Source organism: Melanotaenia boesemani, chromosome 9 (genome assembly GCF_017639745.1).
Source record: "Melanotaenia boesemani isolate fMelBoe1 chromosome 9, fMelBoe1.pri, whole genome shotgun sequence".
NCBI classification, from domain to species: domain Eukaryota; kingdom Metazoa; phylum Chordata; class Actinopteri; order Atheriniformes; family Melanotaeniidae; genus Melanotaenia; species Melanotaenia boesemani.
In genome coordinates this window covers 9833410-9854520 of record NC_055690.1, presented here as the reverse complement: position 1 = coordinate 9854520, position 21111 = coordinate 9833410, and the positions used below count along the sequence as shown (strand labels likewise).

The 21111-nt window shown below is 38.9% G+C and overlaps 1 protein-coding gene and 1 long non-coding RNA gene across 8 annotated transcripts in view; both read left to right on the top strand.

The window, feature by feature from the left end:
* mark4b (MAP/microtubule affinity-regulating kinase 4b) overlaps positions 1 to 21111 on the top strand; it is a 67137-nt gene that overhangs the window by 5718 nt on the left and 40308 nt on the right. For 2 of the 7 annotated variants that reach the window (XM_041994296.1, XM_041994298.1), the window contains exon 1: positions 512 to 1775. The exons of 1 other annotated variant lie outside the window; for it this stretch is intronic. In XM_041994296.1, coding sequence (XP_041850230.1) covers positions 1728 to 1775 — 48 coding nt within the window. In that variant the 5' untranslated portion in view covers positions 512 to 1727. Of the gene's footprint in view, positions 1 to 510; positions 1776 to 21111 lie in introns of those variants that run through there. 4 more of the 7 variants (XM_041994297.1, XM_041994300.1, XM_041994299.1 and 1 more) reach the window with 4 other exon arrangements.
* Positions 3700 to 20090, top strand: LOC121645696. Its single transcript, XR_006011494.1, has 5 exons — positions 3700 to 3710; positions 4449 to 4451; positions 6060 to 6445; positions 15915 to 15917; positions 20081 to 20090. It is a non-coding gene; the product is annotated as an uncharacterized LOC121645696 (long non-coding RNA).

The window sequence follows — 21111 nt, the reverse complement described above, 5'->3', positions numbered from 1 at the left end:
AGGCTACTGCATGTAATTTACAAAAGTTTTATACTAATCAAACCATTCAGTGGCTACGTGTGTCCTATGGATCTAAGTATTGTCTCATGGAAACAAAACAAACAAACAAACAAAAAAACTATTAGTATTTATCACAGGTTTATATTCAGGAAAACTATATATGGATTTGAAGTGACCTTGCAGGGGGCAAGTAGGTCCAAACCATGACTGGATAATTCCCCTACAGCATAACAGAGCCACCAGATCCCCTCACTGTTGGCGTAAAGCATTAAGGGTTTCCTTCACCTACGTTTTCTGTAAATGAGCATCAGTCTGATAGTTGCGCAGGTGACGCATTTGACACATATCCACATAACCTCAAATATTTTTCAGACCGATAATCTGTAGTCGTGTCTAATCTTAGCCGCCAGGGGGCAAACATTTCTTCTTGGAGGACTTGAAAAGATAAAATAGCTTTTCTATGTACAAATTCGCCTGGGAAAAAGTTGAAATTATTCAAAACATGGCTTGTTGTAACTGTGTTAGTAAATTGTAGACAGTTAACCAGTCGTTTGGGGGTAAATATTACTTTAATTACGAGCGCTAGTTAATGAATTAGGATGACTGATTTTGTGTGGAGTACCTGAAGGCAGCAAAAGTGAACAGAGCGGCGCATGTGCGTGTGCACGAGCGGCCACAGACGCAGAGCTCTGCCTGTTCTTACCGCGCCGACGTCCCTCCCTCTTTCTCTTGTCACTGTGTTGAGGTGGAGGGGAGGGAGATCCCGTTTTCTGTCGTATTTATTATTATTTTAACGAAAACAACTGTTAGTTTATAGCATGGAGAGAAGGACGTCTTCGAGTTCTGATGCCGGTAGTTTTTCATTCACAGCGGTACTGCTGGTTACCAAAGCGAACAAGAGGATCTAAAAGCGGACTGGACTGAGAAGAACTGGAGTCTGTGAGGTTGCACATCCACCGCTTTCTTCAACTGCAGTTGGTCATTGATTTATTTCCCCAAGACTGCGTCTGTCTCTCAGCACTCAGAATTGCTGTCTCCGTTAGGTTCTGGTTCTCTGGCTGTTCTTTCGTGAGCGCCGCCGTTTTGACTTTTGTCATCCAAAAATGTCCCATTAGCTAGCTAACAGGAAAACAGAAACTCCCCTTTCTTCTGAACTCGACCAGTAGTGGTCGCAGGGACAGAGACCATCGTGTTTGCTCTCGAAGCTCTTACCATTTACCTCAATGTTTATGCTTTTATTTTATTTTTTTTTTCAGTTGGAGATGACACAGCTGATAAACCGGTGATAGCCGGGATTTTTTTTTTTTCTTCTAGTGATCCATCCACCGTCAACCGAAATGATACGGTAGCGTCTAGGAGGGATTGGGGGAAAGTGAGAAGCTAAGTAGGGGGGATTCAGTCTTGGCTTTTATTTTTGTGTCTTCAGAAGAGGCAGGTTTAGATCGAGGAAAAGACAGACATGAGGCGATTGTAGCGAACAGTTTGTTTTTACGCATCAATCTAAGCTGGATCACTGTCACGGTGATCTGTGCTGCTTTCACGGACTGTAACAATGGGGATTGTGTGAGAAGGGGAGCCGTTTTTACCTTCACGCACACCGAGCCTGGAGGGACTGACAGCCAGACTCAACAGGGTTTGTGTTTTTTGTGTTTTTTAATCAACGGAACACAAACCATTTGCCTACTTTTATTTATTTCCTGGACGGCGACCTACACTCTGGGACGAAAATGTCTTTACGCACGGCACTGCCTGGGAACGAGCGGAACCCGGACCATGTAAGTAAATTAATATACAAAGATGTCTGTCACATTCAGCTGCAAGTTAAGGTTACAATTAGCGTTTACGATACTCCTTAAGAGATTGATGATAATAACACCCTCAACAATCAGGCCCTGAGATTAGTCTGCCATGTGCACACAGCAGCTGCAATCAAGCAAGGCGACACAGACGCGCTAATCTCTCCTACCTCATTTGGTACTGGTTGCAGTTGAAAAGACTGGGGAGGATGGAGGCTGAGATGGGAGACTTTGATAGAGGTGATTGGATGTTGAATCGCGTGTTACAGTGATTGCTCTTAAAAGCAAAATGCATCATGTTGATCAATGAGTTTCCCTCTACGATTAAAGAAAAAGTCTCTTACACTTTCTCATCTTCAACCTTCAATCCACCAGTGTCTTCAGTGTGCCTGTTTTTCTTCCCCCAACTGATCAATAATTAATGTTTCTGATGCAAGGCCACCCGGTCCTCTCCACACCCAAACCTCTGTGCACCCATTCCTCATCTGCAGCCCTCCTTCATCACCTTATTTAAAGCTTTTTCAGCTACTTTGCTGTCTTCTCGATCTCAGTTTGATATGTTTTGGTTACGATTTAATGAACCTGTAACACACAGCTCAGTGGGCAGCAGCACAATATCACTAAATCTGCTGTGTCAGGCTAGCCAGGTTTGCCCTGCTGTTGTTTATCTGTGGCAGCATCTGGGCTTTAAGCAGACGGGACTTTGAGTTGAACAGCTACTTGAAAATAGTTGCTTGATAGAATATCAACATCTCTATTATCCTCTCTCCACATACTGACAATAAGGAAGTGCAGCTGTAGAAAGTCCCCCCCTTTATCTCAAGGGCACCTAGCTTACACCAACCATAGCATGTATCCCATGTATCCTTCAGTCCATTTTGATTCAAAGCTCTAACAAAGAGCTACTTCCGTTTGTATCACCAGCCAGCAGCTGACAAAATACACACTTCCCTCCTGTTTGTAAAGGTTATTTTAAGGGGATGTCATCACCTCAGACCTTGTAAGAAGTCTGTTTAGATGCTGTGAACATTTCTCAGAGCATTTATCCTTTAAACTGATTTCTTTTTGAGTTCACAATGTTCTTTTACTGCAGCGTTGTTGTTTTGTTTTCTTTTTTAACTAATTTGGTGTATAATATTTGAACCAAGAGATTGGTCTAAAGGAAATCTGTTTTACATCCCAATTGAAGGTTTATTGTCAAATGTTAAGTGTCAGACAAGGGAAAGTAGATGGAAAAACACGCAAGGGAATGATCCACACTCGTGCTTACCAACCTGCCTTTTGCAACTTTGTGCTTGAGTGTACTCTTTGGATTTTTACAGTTAAGTGTTTATTGCCTACACCCCTTACTGGGACCCTTTTCAGAGGAAACAGAATCTGGAAGGTATTTAGATATTTATATTAACTTGTTGTGGCCTATTTGAAGACTTTTGTGTTAGGCCACACCCAAGTACATAGCCTCCAAAAAATGAACCAAATTCAGCTTAAAATTTACTCCTTTGTATAAAGGAGCTCTGTTATAAGAAGCAGAAATCCCTTTCTGGTTACTTTTTAATTTTACAGATTCTGCTAGTTTCTAAACATACAGCTTTTGGACAAATGTAATAATTTCGGTGAGAATTCAGATGAAAGTAGGAACCATTCATGGATCATTTTTTACATTTGATAACTTAGAATAACAAAATAATTTCTAATGCTGCAGAAGAGTTCATGAAAGTCATTTCTTTTAAGGTACTTGATACTATTTAATCTTTACCAAAGTGTCTTTTAATGATTAGGAGTGGGTACGAGTGTCTTCTGATTGTGAACTTAATTAGTAGAGTACCTGAAAGGAGATTTTAATAGCTTTCATTACAGCAAGCAGCACGTTTTCTCCATTTGCAGAAAATTTTATTTTGGTGAGCTGTTTCCTCAGTCAAGCACAAGCTACTCTTGTCAGTAACCTCACCATGGCAACAAAAGGGGTTCTCCATATCTCCATCTCTCCATTATTTCTCCTCCTCCTCACACCCCTCACCCTTTCTCACCCATGTTTATTCATTATAAAAACAGCTGGTTGTTGTCTTTAAAGAAGGGGCTATCTCATTCCTTCGTTTAGCTTCAGAGTTTTTGACAGTATGTCGGTGCATGTTTTATTGTCACATGTCACCCAGGAAATTGAATGTATTTCTTAGTTGCTCTGTTTCGTAAGCTTCTGTGTCGCAGAGACCATATCAAGTACACTGTTGCACAACTCGGCCTGTGAAATTCATCCTCCTGTGGCTTTGTCATCTTCTGAGATAATTATCACCACATTAAGTTATTATTCAGTCACAGCTCTCATGACATGACAGCCAGTATTTTCACACCAAAGTCCACAATTTGCATGTTTCTATGCTATGTTCCCTCCTTCACCTCCATTCTGTTCATATCTTGCATGCCATGAATTATCCATTTAAACTTTTCCTACTTAAAAAGTAAAGTTTTTGCTCTTTTCTGCTATTTGATTTAGGAATTAGGGTCTTGAAATTTTTCCAATTTCATTCTGCAGTGGTAAAATGCTCAGTAGCTTCTTTTTTTATTTATTTATGTTTTAAATCAGAAGATCCTTAGCAGCTAAATGCATCAAATCTGAACATCGTCATCGTAATCATTAGTGAAACAATTTTAGAGACTGTAATGTTCATGTTTTACGTAAAATGGGAGGATTACATGTTTCATTAGAGGTTGGGAAAATGTAAAATATGTCTAGTTAAAGAATTAGGATATTGATATTTATGGATTGTTTGTGGTTTGTTCTAGCTAGTATTTATTCCACATAATTTGGCATAGGAGACATTATTGCTCTAACACTGTATACTTTTTTTTTTTACATGGCTTCTTATTTTTCCACTTCATGTTTTCATCTCTAGTTGTGAAATGCAGTCATAAATCAACTTGTGCTTTGCTTCAGGGGGTTATGTCTGTGCCTGCGTTCAGCTTTCTCTCTAGCTTCCAATTTGTAATAAGGCTACTTAAAACTTTCATTTGTGTTTGTTTTGTCTTTCTGTCCATTCACCTGATTATTTTGCAAAGATTATAAACACAGGTGTGGTGTGTATGTTTTGGTTTTTAATTTTATTCTAGTTTCTGCTAATTCTGATGTCAACTTTTCAGTTGAGTTTAGGATTTTGTTTTAATTAGTGAATGTTCTTGTGTAATAAACAAATGTGGATGTACATTTGTGCTTTCTGTTGCTGACGTGTGGGATTTGACAAACTATTTTGCCTGGGGCTAGTCATGAGTTTTTGGTGTGTGTGTGTGTGTGTGAGAGAAAAGGAAGCCCTATAGTTTGGGAGAGAGCTTGTGCTCACATGTACAGCTGTGTGTTCTTACAGAAAGGCCAACATGTCTGTCTTTCTGTCTGCGACTGCAGAGCAAGGCTTTTGTATTTCCTGGACAACCGAGAGATTCATGAAGTTGTTGTCCTGACATGGTTCCCAAAAACGAGGTCCCATGCCCTTACTGGCTTTTGTTTCATCCAGTAACACAGCAGATACAAGCATAAACAACTCCAGGCTTTTTTTTTAATCATCTGCCCTGCTGAGGCCAACTGAACTGTCATGATTGGTATAAAATCAGACAGGCTGTTATTAGATAACCTATATTTGTCACACCAGCGTGCTGATGCACACTAGTCTGTACTCGCCACCATAACCAATTGAAATGTGTGTTAAGGGTGCAACAGTAGCCCAAAGGTCAGAGATGTGGGACAGTTAACAGGGACGTGCCTGGTTTAACTCTCTGAAGAGTTGACTGAGTTCACAACTGTTATGCCCGTTTGACCACTACAATTCAGAGCCCATGAGCTAGTAATTTATTCTTTAGTTAAACTTATTAGTTGGTTATAGTGGCAGACTGTGTTAGCACTGAGGTGACTCAGCTGGAAAGTATGGAAGTGTGGATGCAGCGCTAGGCAGCACTGAGAAGAAAGCCTAAAAGCTTACCAGGCCTTCCTGTACATAAGTTGCTCCAGCTCATGACAGTGGCAAGTTTTTAAGAAACCCTTCAGGATTTACTTTCCCCTCTTAGATTAGCATTGTTTGTTTAAGCACTGTGTTACCTTCTGCTGCTTTGAGTCACATTTTATAAATGGCTTTTTCCATCACTCAATGTGTCACTGTGTACACGAGTTAGCAAAAATGCTGATGATGCTCTTTTTTTCTTATGTGCAGACATAGCTGTTCTGAAGCATGCAAAACACATTCAGCCACTAGTGGATATTTTACTTAACTCTACGGTGAGGTGACATATAGAGATGCACCGATTGCAAAATTCTTGGCCGATACCGATTTCCGGTTTTTGAGGGGGTCTGACCTGCCAAAACCGGTTTTACCGATACCGATTTTCTATCTAAGAAATCATTATAATCATACAATAGACACCATATTTACTTGGCTTGAGAATAAAACATCAAAAATAAGATATAGTGAGTTTCAACAACAATCAACGACATCTTTGTTTTGCTTTGGTTCAGTTTTGAGCTGTCCGCGTTGAGCTGCTGCGCATGCGTGTCAGCGTGACCGGCCAAAAACCGGAAATGACGACAGTGACCGGCCGGTCACCGATTGGGCCGATTGGATAGAAAACCGGCCTTTTTGATCGGCGGCCGATTGACCGATGCATCTCTAGTGACATACGTTCAGTTCTACTACACTGTGCTTTAGAAAACTCACACAGCTGTCTTTAATATAAAAAGCTTTACCTTCTTATAGGGCTGGGCAATTAATCGATAGTTAATCAAATCTTCTGTTTATAGAGATTTATTTTTATAAAATTTTGGATTTCTTTCTTTTTTTTATATGCACCGCAATTGTTCTCCTTGGGCTTCCATAGTTAGCAGCAGACTCAGCCCTTCCTTCGCACCAGAACGCTATTTGTCTAAACAGATACATAGTGAAGTGAGTCGTCAGTCATATCTGCAATTTAGCCCAGCATATAACTGCAGTGACAAATGCCACTCTTTTTGAGATGCAGAAGACAACATCAGCCCACAAACTTTCGTTAAGAGACGATCTACACCAAGGGAATTATTTTCGCAGTGGGAATCTGCAGTGATAAGGATCCAGTTGGAAAGTGATCATGGATGCAGTTGTGTTACATATCTTTATGCAAGATATGTTATAAGTTGCTTATATGGTGGAAAAGTTATGATGTTATTTAGTTTTTTGGCTGTCATTCATTCAAATAAATAAATAAAACAAACATATTTTGCATGCAAAAGCTTTAAGCTTAATATTGTTTTTAAATAAGTTTAATATGTTTTTAAGAAAGAGAAAAAAATCTATTAAAAATTGAAAATCGGATTTGGTTTGAAAAAATCAGATATTTTATTTTTAGGCCATATTGCCAAGCCACTACAGAAGTCCACATGATTGAGGCTCATACCACAACTCCAGGGTCTTTAACAGCTGGTGAAACTTGGGATTGTCTAAAACCTAATAAGATTCTTATCTGTGAAATTTGCCACAGATTCACTGATTATTGTAACCTTCATGTCCTTTTATTTTCTCTTTTTTTAAAAACCAAAATTAACAAGTGTAAACTGGCTTTTCAGATGCATGTGCATGCAGTCACATCATGCAACTGTATGCAAAATAGTTGCAAGATGTTTTGATGTTTTACAGCTGTTGCACTTGAGGTAACAACTTTCTTATTCAGTTAAGCCTGGAAAGGCACCACTTAAGAATCATGTACTCCAGGTTTCTGTAGGCTTAGAAATCTTTTTTATGTTTTGTCGATGCATCAATGCAGAGTTGTCAAAGTTCACACTGCGGTGAGTGGAACAATTTCCCCACCACTGACATCAGCCAAGAATGAGTTGTAAATGTTAGACAGATCTTTATGAAAATGATATTGACAAAATGTGTGATGGAAAGAAACTGTGATAAAATGAAGCCTTGAAAATGACTAAGTCAAAATAATCTTAATTTTCCAAAATAATTGAACTTTACAAAGACTCAAACTGTGATTATTTTATGAATGTATGTAATGGATGTATGTATGTAATGTATGTATGTATGTAATGGATGGATGTAATGGATGTATGTATGTATGTAATGGATGGATGTATGTATCCAAAAGGCTAAACATAAAAAGCAAAAGGAAGGAAGTATAAGACTCAGGACAAACTACATAGTATAAGATTATTTGTTAGTGAGCCGGATTATTAAAACTTGACTGCCACAAAATCCAGATGAAGGTCTCACGGTTCTTTGTCAACAGAAATAATTTTTCTGCCTATAATCATGTAATTCTAGCTAAGAGGTTTGTCAACGACTGGTGAACAGGAGGCGTTTTTTTTTTTTTTTAGATCAGGCTACCATGTGAGAATGACTGCATTTAGAGATTCTGTTGTTAACTACATACATAGATACGCACATATGGAGGCCCCTGCAGACAAACATATTATCAGATACCCACAATTACAAAAACGAACCAGCAGACAAGCATAAAAGACACTCAGGGGCTCCTGGTCAGAGCACACAGTTGGTCTGTTGTATTCGGTGTATAATGGGCTGCCCCTTGTGTCAGGCTCTCAGGTGTCGACTTACCGTCCTCAGTGCTGCTCCTCAGGCCTGAACTGCTGCTCTTTAACCGTTACAGATACAATATCTGCTTCTTGTTGCCTTAAGTGGATTTGTATCTATGTGAATATCTTGTCAGCATCTGACCTGTTCTGCAGCTGTTTGAAGCTCATCTCCATTTATGGACACACTCTTTGGGGCTTCATTGAAGGATGTTTTCAACTAAAAAATTTCACATCCAAATAATGTTTTATGTGATAAAGCATTGTGTGTAGTTGGTAAAAACGTTAAGGCAATGGTGCAGCCCTCTGTCTGTTAGCAAGTGTAGACAGAAGCTCCACAACTAATCGCAGTGAAGAGAAACAGGCGTTTATGATGTTATTTTCGTAATACTTGCAGTACCTGTCTCTGTTTGCGTGTGGTATCCTATTTGGCCGTGTTGTTATGATTTTCACTTTTGATGAGGTCTTAATAGTTTTCTGCTGTATACAGTAAAGAAATACATGATCAAATCAAACTGGCTTTAACATTTTAAGTTTCTAAACAAATAAATGAACATTTTTAAACACTTGTTTTAAACTACAGTATCACAAAGAAATCTATTGTTTCAACCACTTAGTCTGAGGATCTGCACTAATCCTCTGTGGACAACCAACAATTATACACTGGCTCTCCAAAAAAACAGTCGCCACTTGGTTTAACTAAGCAAATAGGTATAAACCTTCTATTGGATAATTACTTCATGGACAATTATCTTTCAGCTGCAGCAAGTTATTTAACCCCAAATGATGCAATGAGTAGCTTTTTATTTCTTAAAGCGTAATGACACACCCTACTTTTTGCATAACTCCACCCACTGCCAAATTCTGAAAAATGCAAGAAACTGCAAGGGTTGAGGTGCGAGATTTGGGGTGATCAGGACGTGGAGAGTGGGTGGGTTGGGAATACACCGGCAGAAATAACTGAATGACAGACAGCAGCTCAGCAGCCACTAGCAAGATGGAAAGCGCCTACGCCACAGAGTGTATTTGAGGTGGAAGATTTTTTTCCTGTGTTTCTAAACTCTCTACTCAGGTTAAAAAGAAATGTTCAAAACCATTTTAGAACGTGGTTTACAGAAAGAAACTCCCACGTCCAGGTAGAGGACCTGTAGCCTTTTCCATCTGAGAGAAACCCAGAGTTAATGTGTAGAATTTATTTATTCTTTACACAAGAGAGAAGATTTACCCCTCATTTCCACTGGGTGCAGGTGATACATTTTTTAGGTGATTTTCATCACAATTAAGTAATACTATGTTGTTTACAGTAAAAAAAAAAAAACATTTTAGGATGCACTGCCCCTTTAAGCAACCATGCGGAAAGACACATCATGTGGTCTTGGAAAATATGTTAGTCTTTTTAAGAAGGGTGAATTCACTGGCATGCATTAAGCAAAGAAAAATATCTAAAGACATGACAGAAACTACTAAAAAGAAAAATATCTAAAGATATGACAGAAACTACTAAAATTGGGTTAAAAACTGTCAAACGCATTTTCAAAATGGCAAGGATAGTGGAGACTCATCGTCGTCCAGGAAGAAATTTAGACGGAAAAACACCTGATGGCGGTGTAGAGCGGCGTCAGTGCAGTCAGGAGATGGGAAGAATCTTGTGATTCTCCACTTCCAGGAGCGCCTTGGTTCTTCTTGGTTACTTTACTTTATTGTTATATTAGTTATTTTGTAATAAAAAAGATAGAACTAAAAAGACTAAAAAGGAGTGTTCAGGTAATTTCACACATTATAATGCTGGGAAATTGATTTATGCATAATATTTGTGATAATTGTAAAATTTTGATTATTTCTTTGACAATAATTATACCAAGAAAATTTGTAATCATGACATCCCTAACGGGAACCCAGGGGATTGGGCTTGAACAACTGTGTAGCTTTTAGAAAACCAATAATCAGTGAGGCTAACCAGAAAAAAAGGCTTCACTTTGCTAGGGAGCATTAAGATTGCACTCTGAAGCAATGGAAGAAGGTCATGTGGTCTGATGAGTCCAGATTTGCCCTGTACCAGAGTGATGAGAGCATCAGGGTAAGAAGGGAGACAGATGAAGTGATGCAGCCATCATGCTTAGCATCTCCTGTACAAGCCTGTGAGGGCAGTTTATGATCTGGGGTTGCTGCAGTTGGTCAGGTCTATTTCAGCAACATTATGTGCCCGAAGAATGAAGTCAGCTGATTACCTGAGTATACTGAGTGACCAGGATATTCCAACAAGTAATTTCTTTCTTCCCTGATGGCATGGTCATATTCCAAGATGACAATGCCAGGACTTATTGGTCTCAAATTGTGAAAGAGTGGTTCAGGGAGCATGAGATATCATCTTCACACATGTAATGGCCACCACAAAGTCCAGACCCGAACACATTAATAATCTTTTGGATGTGCTGGATAAGGCTTTGCACAGTGGTAAGACTCTCCCATCATCAATACAAGATCTTGGTGAAAGCCTAATGCAACACTGGATGGAAATAAATCTTGTGATGTTGCAGAAGCTTATTGAAACAATGACACAGTGAATGCCGCTGAATTTAAAGCTAAAGGTGGTCCAACGAAATATTAGTGTGTGACCGTTTTATTGGTGCTTACTTTTCTTTGGCCAGGCAGTGTATTTTCTGTAGCAGATATAGTCAGACAGATCTTAAGGTGAAGTCTGCATGCCAGATAGTGATGTTGCTGCTAGTTGCAAAATATTTTTTAACATGGTTAAGACTGAACTTTGCTGTGTAATTGTAAAGTAATTACCATTCATGATGGATCAGACTGCAGACAGCTCAACATGTAAGGTTGAAATTTCATGGAAATGAAAGTTTGCATTAAATGCACTGAAAGTGGTTTTGTTTTTCTTTTCAAAGTTGGAGAAACTGATGTGTTTTGGGCAGAGTTTTTTTACAGAAGAAAGAAATTAATTTTTATTTTAAATGAAGGCGGAAACTGATGTTTTATCCAAGGAATGATTCAGCTCCTTAATCCACTGCTGGTAATCCAGACAGAATAAATCTGACCCTTACTCAGCCTAGTCGGATCATCACAGCCATGTGGTGAATGATACGCTGAGTAATGTGGCAGAACTCCAGCGGCAAGCGGCACGCCAGCGTGCATGTTTGTGTATTTGCAGCCATGCAGTGTCCAGACTAAGGAATCCAGTTACACTTTGCATTCTGGAGCCAGATAATGCCAGACTGGGTGAGGGAGGATGCTTTGAACCCACGCTGTTGGTAAAGTTGTCCTTTTCTAATTTGTGCTGTCTGGCTCATGTTGGCAGTAAGACTTAGATATTACTCACCCTCTTAGTCCACAGAGTTAAGAAAACCCAGATGGTTCATCTTTTCTTTAATCTAGTCTGAAATATTTCAACATAAGCTAGTGGGGAGCTTTCCTTTGATTTTTTCATTTGGATTGGTTCTTATGTTAATATCTGTAGAAAGAGGAAGCTGAATAACAGCAGCAGAAATTCAGCAGGTCACAGGGTAATTAATATATTCTCTATATTTGCAAAAGTCAGGCCAGTTTATTGACAAATTGATCATTAATAGTATTTTACAGGGTGAAAGCAGAAAAACCTCTTTTGATGCTCTTATTTGCCATGTTTTATTTCAACAGAAGCAAGTTTCCTGATTATTGGGTGCAAGAAACCCATTTTAAACCACTCTGAAATGAAAGAAAATGTGAGATTTGACTGAAGCTGCTTTATTTGGCTCACAAGACATTAAGTTATGACTGTACTTCCAGTAAAAACAAAATTCTGCCTGCCCTGGGGACAAATACAGTACATACAGTACACGTCAAACGAGCTTTACAGCCAAACTGGTCTGACTTAAATGCAGACTTGGAATTCCAAAGAGTGACCGAAGCCAAAGAATGTCAACTGCTGAGTTGCTTTAGTGTTTTTCAAATGTTCTCATATTAAAGCAGAAGCGGCCTCAGTAGTTACAGATAAAGGTGCATTACTGCTTTCAATTATATTGTTTAAGATTTGGGATTGGAAGCACTTATTATTAAGTGTCGTTTTCACCCCCCTGAAAGGTCAGTTCTTTTAACATCTCATCACACACACTCCTCCCAACAAAACCACCTTCTTCCAACTAACATATTTGTAAGCTAGTTAGCTGCTAACATTAACGTCAACAGTGAGCTACTTGTATTGATAATTTTAATGTGAACAATAGTGATGGCAATTTAATTACCCTTAGCACACATATGTTGTGTGTTTGCTGTAACGTTATAACAGCAATGTCATGTTTAAATAGGAAATGTGATAACGCTAATGTTTTGTTTATAAAGCTACGTTAGTTTTAAAAAATGTGTTTGTCTTCAATGAACGACTTTTTTTTTTACCAAGCCAACTATGTACGAGCAGTTGCATGTTGGTGTGATTAGCTATAACTTACATATGATCCAGTTAGTCGACTAAGCGCCAAAATAATTAGTGACTAGTCGATTATCAAAATAATCGTTCATGGTATCCCAAGTTTGACATGCTTTAAATGATGTTCAAGGATCATTTTAACTTTTAGGTTATATTTATATTTATTCAAAGATTCATTTGCAAGTTTTAATAGAATGGCCAAACCGATGATACCTGGCAGATACAAAGACATTAAAGTGAAAATAAACACAGTGTAAGCCTGCAGCAAGAAACTTGAGACCACCCGACCACCCAAGGATGATTACAAGTGCCACATCACTTGTCCAGTGGACAGAAATAAACCAGAAATGGCTGTTACAAGAACACAATTTCAGATTACATATAAAGGTTGCCATGTTGATTCATATTTGATTTGCATGATTTTTAACATCCATTAAGGCAGTATTTTACTTTAAAACATTTTGGGTAAAACAGTCATATCATCATGGATTAGTATTGGTCAAAATGGAACATGTAAGAGATCTAAGCCATTAATGATAAATTAACTTCTACAGTGATCAGATTTTTTTCCTTTAATGTAATAAATAATTACATTTAAGGGACTTTTCTTTGCATTGATATTCATTCTCTTTGTAATTTTCATTCAAGTTTACTCATGAATTTAATCCTTTTTAAAAGAAAAAAATCTTTCACTTTAACAGCATGAAAACCGCTATAATAACTACCATCTAATTGGCAGTTTTTTTCTAAAGCATTTCTGAAAAAATCAGATGGCATGAATGTTAAGAAAAAGTGATGCTTCATCTGATCGAGCCACACCTCCACAGTATGAGACACCCCGTCTGTCAGCCGCTGACATGTTTTTCTGCCAACTCTCTCTTCCTTGTGGGGCCTGCCAGGAAATGCCTGCTGTGTGTTGCAGCTCAACGTGACACATCTGCTGTCATCACTGACATCTTTCTCTCCAGGACAGGAAGTGATGCAAGTCAAGCTCTTGTGTCTTCCTTTTGCTCTTATCACTCCTGATGGACTGTTGAGACGTCAGAAGTTTACACAGGGGCTTTATATACATTTAAAGATTACTAGTAGAAAGAAAATATCTGCCTTAAATGTTTTGGTTATATTCAATGTATTAAAGATCTTTTTAAGACATTTTTAGCTGTTAAGAGTAGGGTAGGGATGGCACGGTTACTTGATTTCACAATTTATCGTGGTATTAAATGCCACGAATAATTTACTGTAAAGATCCCTCAATCACTTTCCACAAAAGGTTATGTCTGGACTATATCAATAGATCAGTGCAACTTACACACAGAACGATAACAAAATTACACAACATTTGCATGTTACCCTGTGTGTTGCTTTGTTTTCGTTGTACAAGTTAGCTTATTGTCTGTCCAGCCAGTTCCTCCTTACCTCCACAGATAAGCGTGCAGTTAGACTCTGTCACACTTGTTACTACGACTTCTGCCAGGATTCTTGGTGTCATGGTAGACAACCAGCTGACCTTTAAGGATCATGTTGCCTCAGTTGCCCGTTCTTGCCGATTTGCTCTCTGCAACATCAGGAGGATCAGACCCTACCTGACAGAACATATTGCAAAGCTCTTGGTTCAGGCTCTGGTCATTTAACGCATTGACTATTTCAACTCTTTACTTGCTGGCCTACCTGCCTGCTTGTTCTGCAGATGATTCAGAAAGCAGCAGCACGTCTGGTCTTCAACCAGCCCAAAAGAGCTCATGACACTCCACTGCTAATAGCTCTTCACTGGCTTCCAGTTGCAGTGCATCAAATTTAAAGCTCTGCTTCTGGCTTACAAAACAATAACCCAAATGGCTCCTATCTAACTTCACTCCTTAATCCAGAGCTAAACTCCCTCTTGACAGTTATGCTCTGCCAGTGAAAGACGTTTAGTCCTCCCACCACAACGTGGCACGAAATCAGTAGCTCGACTCTTTTTCCTCTGTTGTTCCCCGGTGGTGGAACGATCTACCAAACTGTCCGATTCGCAGAGTCCTTATCTACTTCTAAGAGCACGCTAATGATTCACCTGTTAAAGGAGCATTTCTGCAATTAGCCTAACTCTTCTACTCGCTGGAATGAGTTAGAAAGATTTGTCCAGGTCTTTGGCACACCTCAGCACTGAATAAGCTGCATCCACTTACGGCCAAGATGATGTTGTGTGATGAAATCATGATCTCGTAATTAAACAAAGGACTATTGTTGGGAGGGGAAGGGGAATAAATGCACTGCCTCTAGCACTACACAACAGCAACTGTGTCCAACTGGAGTCACAGGAGTGTGACTACCACTTAATTATGATCCCCTCCTGTTTGATTGCTTGCTTATGGTGTTCTTACTCTCAGATGTAAGTCTCTTTGGAGAAAAGCGTCTGCCAAATGACTGTTGAATAGAACAAGTCACAGAAGAGGTGTGATGGAGCGAGAGTATGGCAGAGCTATTTCCTACAAACAAACAGATTAAGTTATCCATGTGGGATTTCTTTTTGGTTATAGAAAAATATGACCAAAGTATTATTGTAGAGGATGGCTCTCCAGCCTAAAGCATGTCATTAAAAAGTTGCAGGGAAAACAGGAAATGCATAAAACATGTTACGCCATCTGCAGGATAACCACTCGACTTTATATACTACAGTAAAGGTAAATGTACAGCAAGTGGATTAAGTGACATTAGTATTTTCCTATAGCCCCGGTTCCACCAGCAGGTCCGAGTCAGTACGGGGCGGTTTGATGTGGTTTGGTTCAGTAAAGCCTGATCTCTGTTGTTTTTTTTACAGCCAACTGTACCCATATCTGGTAGGTGGATATATAGGCCAGATAGTTATGCTATGTAATGGCATGATCCCAAAAAATGGTAAAAAATTGGAAAATGGTAGACACCCAGCAGTGTGTGATCTTTCTTCTTGGTATGTGGCTTTAAACAACAAAACATCCACCATATATTTAAACATGGTGCCGTTGCAGCTTTGTTCTCAGTAAAGAGTCATACTGGAATTGATGTTTCTTTGGACAAGTCAATGGATTGTCATGTGTCAAGCCCCCCACCCTTTTGGGTCAGATGGGTAAGATTGGGACCCCAACGGAAGGGTCCCAAAAAGTGGGACAGTTCAGGTCTGATATTTTAAAACCCGACCCAGTTTGTGTTGTGAAAATGCAAAAAAAATTTGGACCTACTTGTACCATACTGAACCAGACCTGTTGGTGGACAAAGGGATTAACACACCTATCAGGGGTGTTTATGTGATTTTACACATTTGTATTGTTGCGGTATTAATTAACACATAATAATTATAATTGTAAATCTTTTCTCTGATACAGTTGCACCGAGAAAATCTGGAGTTGTGATATTCCTAGCTGAGAGCAACCAGAGAGATAGTTGCCATGAAGCGGAAAGTAGTTCCTGTGTTTAAACTTGGGTTATAGTGGTTACATATGACATATCTTACGCCGCTACTACAGATGTGATAACATGCTTGTATGTGCTCGGGAAGCAACCTATCAACATGAAGCTGTTTTGGATCTTTCTTTAAATGCTCTTTTTCATTCTTGTTTTCAGCGGTTTGGCTCTGGAAGATATTCTTTGACCCAAATGAAAATATAAACCTTTTGTTTTAAATATTTTTTCCCTTTTGACTGCTTTGGTAATCCTATCATTTACACAAATAATTGACCTTTAAATTTCTTCTTTGTTGGGACATAAGAAATCTTATCAGTGACCTTCGCTGCTAAACTTAATTCTTCAAACTGGCCAGTTTACAATTGTCAAGCTTATCTTTCTCTATTTCATTTTCTGCTTTCATTGTTTGTCCACTGTTTGTAAGGACAGTTCATAAAGCAGTGTGTATCACTGAGTGTTAGAACCAGTACATGTATGTGCTCACAAGTCAGATAAAAGTTGTAGTGTAGCCACATGCCTTTTTATGAGTTATCTCTTTGTTTTCTGTTATGTTGTGGAGACTTGGTGTCTGCTGCCGCTTATGATAGAGGAGGTTTGTGTGTGAGGGCCAGTGATACAACACTCTGAGGCCACCACCCTCAGCAACTGCAGAGGAAGCGGAACTAGCTTCGCACTGTGGGTCAGAGTGTGTGCGTATTAGCAGAGGTTGAAGATGGCTGAAGATTACACCATTTCTCTTCTGGGGACCAGCGTCACACATCCTGTCTTTTCTCAATGCCTTCCCACCAGCACACTCATGCAGACCTACGTTCAGGACACTTCCCGCAGGGTGTGGTTCATTGTTTGGAAACACATTTGTGTTTGTTTTTTTTTTGTCTTTAAATAGTATCATCTGCCTTTTGTCTAAGCTACTTCGGTTAAATTTATAAACCACAATAACGAAGCACAGAAATTTACATTAGGGTTTAACTTGGGCATCAGTGATCTGTCACTTGCAGAGAGTCCAACATTCGAATAGGCAATCATTTTAACATTAATGAGAAAAATCCCACATTAATAATTCAAGTAAAATAAAAAATATTTTTGTAGATTAGAAAGTAGAAAGAATGGGAGGGATACTGCATCTTAAACAATACAAGTCAAAATGATGGATATTTTTTCTTTATCTTCAAGTGGTTAAATGAACATCACTCTGTTTTTATGAAGTAATACTTCTGAATTAAAAAAGATTGGTTGTCTTGTATTAATTTAAATTAGGCACACACACAGATTGAGAGTTTCCATTCATCCGTTCATATTAATTTTTATTCAGCTCTACACCCACACACACCAGCACAGACTGAAGATAACTGCTTTACTGTGGAAAAGCTATGCCAAACATACACAGGCATCATTCAGACATGTCATGCCAACATCTGGCTTAATTTTAAAAGTTTAAAGAAACACATCAAAGTGTGCCTGTCAGTTTTTAATGTTGTTAATGACAAGTGGGAGATTTTTGGCTTGGATCTTCTGTCAGGCTATTTGGCAATAACATTTTGTTTAGATGACATCACCCTGTCATTCCATGGCCACACAAGAATTTACAGAAACAAATAGTAATGCCAACTTTGTTTACTTAATGATAGGAACCTGCAGACCCAGCGGGCCCCAGTGGGCAAGGCCTGCCCATTCAGAAGTCAGGCCTTACCATCCAGCCTTTTTATTTTAATTTCTATACTTTTCAAAATCATTTTCATTTATAATTATTTAAAAGTTATAGTGGTGCTAAATTCTCAAAAGTAGAATCAGTTCCCATATGTGCATTAAGACAACTTTAAGTTGTGTGTGCGTGTGTTTGTATATTTAAATCTGTGTGCGTGTAATCACCAAATCCTGCGATAACTTAAAGGACATAGTGTTCTTTAAGTTATCATGATATTTGGCGCAAAGTCATTAACTAGCTTAAGTGAAGAAGTAGCAGACTGATTCCTTTGGACGATGGACATAAGAAAGTGATCCAATGATATGGCGTTACATCGCTGCCAAATACCTTGATGAGTGTACCAAATACCCTTGTGAGCGTATTTATCAATTCAGCAGCGCACTTCTTAATCGAGCGAGCGCATTGCTCTGATCGCTGGAGTTTTTAATTACTTGCGGGGTCGTGAACGCAGCACAGCGAGCGTAAAACACGCCCCCCCACCCTCACCAGTACGCTCTTGTCGAAAAACTCTGCTCGCTCTCTCTGTTCAGCGGGCGTATTTGTCAGCGGAAAATCCTATTGGAGCACCAGGAAGATTCTAAATGACAGTTTAGAAAACAAATATAATACAGAGAGGTAAAAGCGATCGGATTACTGAGGGTTAAAACTAAATAAACATATTAATACTGCACATATGTTTGTCAATGAATGCATTATTATGTTAATGTTGATTTAAGTGATGATCAAGTCATGTTTGACAACAGATTAAATAAGTGTAAACACAATAATTTCATACATTTCTGGAGGGAAATATTCATCTCAACCAACAAGCTAGCATTTATTAAAGATCAGACATGATGGTCCTCATTAGCCTCCATATTTCTTACTGATAACCACTTTTTTTTATTTTTTTTTTTATTGAACCTTTATTTAACCAGGAAGTCCCATTGAGATTCAGAATCTCTTTTACAAGAGAGACCTGGCCAAGGTAGCAGCCACTTCTGTAAGGTTAAATGATTAGGTTGTTACGGCTTACTTTCATCTAATTATTAAAGCCGTGTGGTAGTATATAATGTCCCAGCAGGATGGACGGCTCTGCCTCGATATACTAAGAGTGGTGACACTCTCACTCCTGTATACAAAAAATGTTACTGTAGACATTCAATAGTTCCAAACACCAGATCAGACTGCGATCATCACCAATACATTCCTTTAGTTTCCAGAGGTAAATCAATGCAATATCAGTCTTATAAGTCACGAAAATGCATGTACATTCTGTCGACGTCCTGCAATAACATATTTGCGTCTGTTAAATGTGATACAATTTTGTTTAAATGTATTTTGCCTTTGTATGTTATAGCTATTGTGCTTTTACACCATGTCCTCAAAGCCTTTTTGTTTTAGTTAAAAAAAAAAAAGTGTGGTCACGGTCTTATATTATTTATTTCAGTGTACTAATCAAGTGCATTGTTATTCATTGATTCATGGAATTTGATGTATAATATGACTTTGGTTAGTGGAAACGTATTATCACCTTGTTCTCATATTGCTGGTTATGTTTAGCCCGGTGCCCGGAGATGACATTTCGGGGTCCTGTGTTGTATTTTAACGTGAACAGTTTTTTCATGTACTGGGGATTTTAATGTGTAGTAGCAGGGAAACCTCTGGAGTTTGTAATGCTTTTCATGAATTCTCTATTACATATAATAGAAATTCACAGAGCAGATGACTTGTTAGGTAATTATCCAGAGCTTACTGGCTTTTCTCCATTAAATTTTATTTAAACTGTTTAAATATTTATGAAAACTGCTTTGTCCCTTTTGCTTTCCATGTTCCATCAATAACTGAGTAATAATTACCTAAATTTGATTCCTAATTAACTTATATTTCACAGATTCCCTGTGCATCTCTATTCACTATCAGTCTTGTATCTTCCCTCTTTATTCTTGTATTACTCTTTCACTCATACTTGTTGACTTATTTGGTAACACTCATTGATATTAGCTCATGTTACAGCTGCTCTACATTTACATTCTGTAGCTAGTTTAGCCATTACTCATTACTAGTCATTTTAAAAAAATATCTTTATTCAGGAGCAGCAGGCAGGGACACTGACGTCCCGTGCTGTCACCGAATTGGAACTGAAAATCCTGGCCAATCAGATTAATCAGAAGGTTACCGCCCCCGACTGACAAATACGCCCGCTGAACAGAGAGAGCGAGCAGAGTTTTCCGACAAGAGGGTACTGGTGAGTGTGGGGGGGCGTGTTTTACGCTCGCTGTGCTGCGTTCACGACCCCGCGAGTAATTAAAAACTCCAGCGATCAGAGCAATGCGCTCGCTCGATTAAGAAATGCCCTGCTGAATTGATAAATACGCTCACAAGGGTATTTGGTACACTCATCAAGGTATTTGGCAGCGATGTAACGCCATACAATGATAACGTGAAGAAAGGAACATGTCAGGTGTCACACAGCAAGAATCAGGCTCTTCCAGTAGTTTGGATGATTCCAGCAATGTGCGACGTCTGCAGCTAGACTAGACTAGTCCGTACTAAGTGTAGTAAGTTGCAATTACATTTTGAGTGTGTCCGGTTTTTGTCTGGCGCAGATGTTTCCTGATGTTTTACTGAGCTGAAGTTGCACAAAATTAAACAGGTTCAGTTTGATGGAGCTCTAGTTGCCTTTCTCTAAGATGAACTTATGTAAACCTGGTGCAGATTAGTAACTTACTGAGTGTTCCACCACGGTTTCTCCTTGGTTGGGATGTGGAAGTTTGTTGAGTGGCTAGAGTATGATGAAAACATCTGCGTTGTGCTGCGTTATTGATAAATTAGATGTTCTAATCTGTCCTGTTACATCTGATATCTGCTGGATTTTAAGTGTTGGCAGAAGTTTGTTTTTTTTCTTCAGTAGTAGAGGAAGAAAACGTTTTTTAAAATTGAATTCTATATATAATCTGCTTTGACATGAGTCAAATATTGAATTATTAAAGTGGAATTTGTCCCTTTTTATAAAGTCAAAATTCATTTAGTAAATGAGGCCCATCCACAGCGATCAGCTGCTCGCTCCAGTACTCTGTCCTGGCACCGGGACTGGGAACCTGCTTGGTTAAAGCTCCACACTCTAAGGGCGCATTCACACCAGGATAGTCCAGGGGAATTGGTTCAATTGGGTGGGGAATTCTGGCAAATTTTCTGACCTTTGTTAAGTTTGGTTTGCTTTCACACTGCACTTTACTCAAGCAGACCAAAA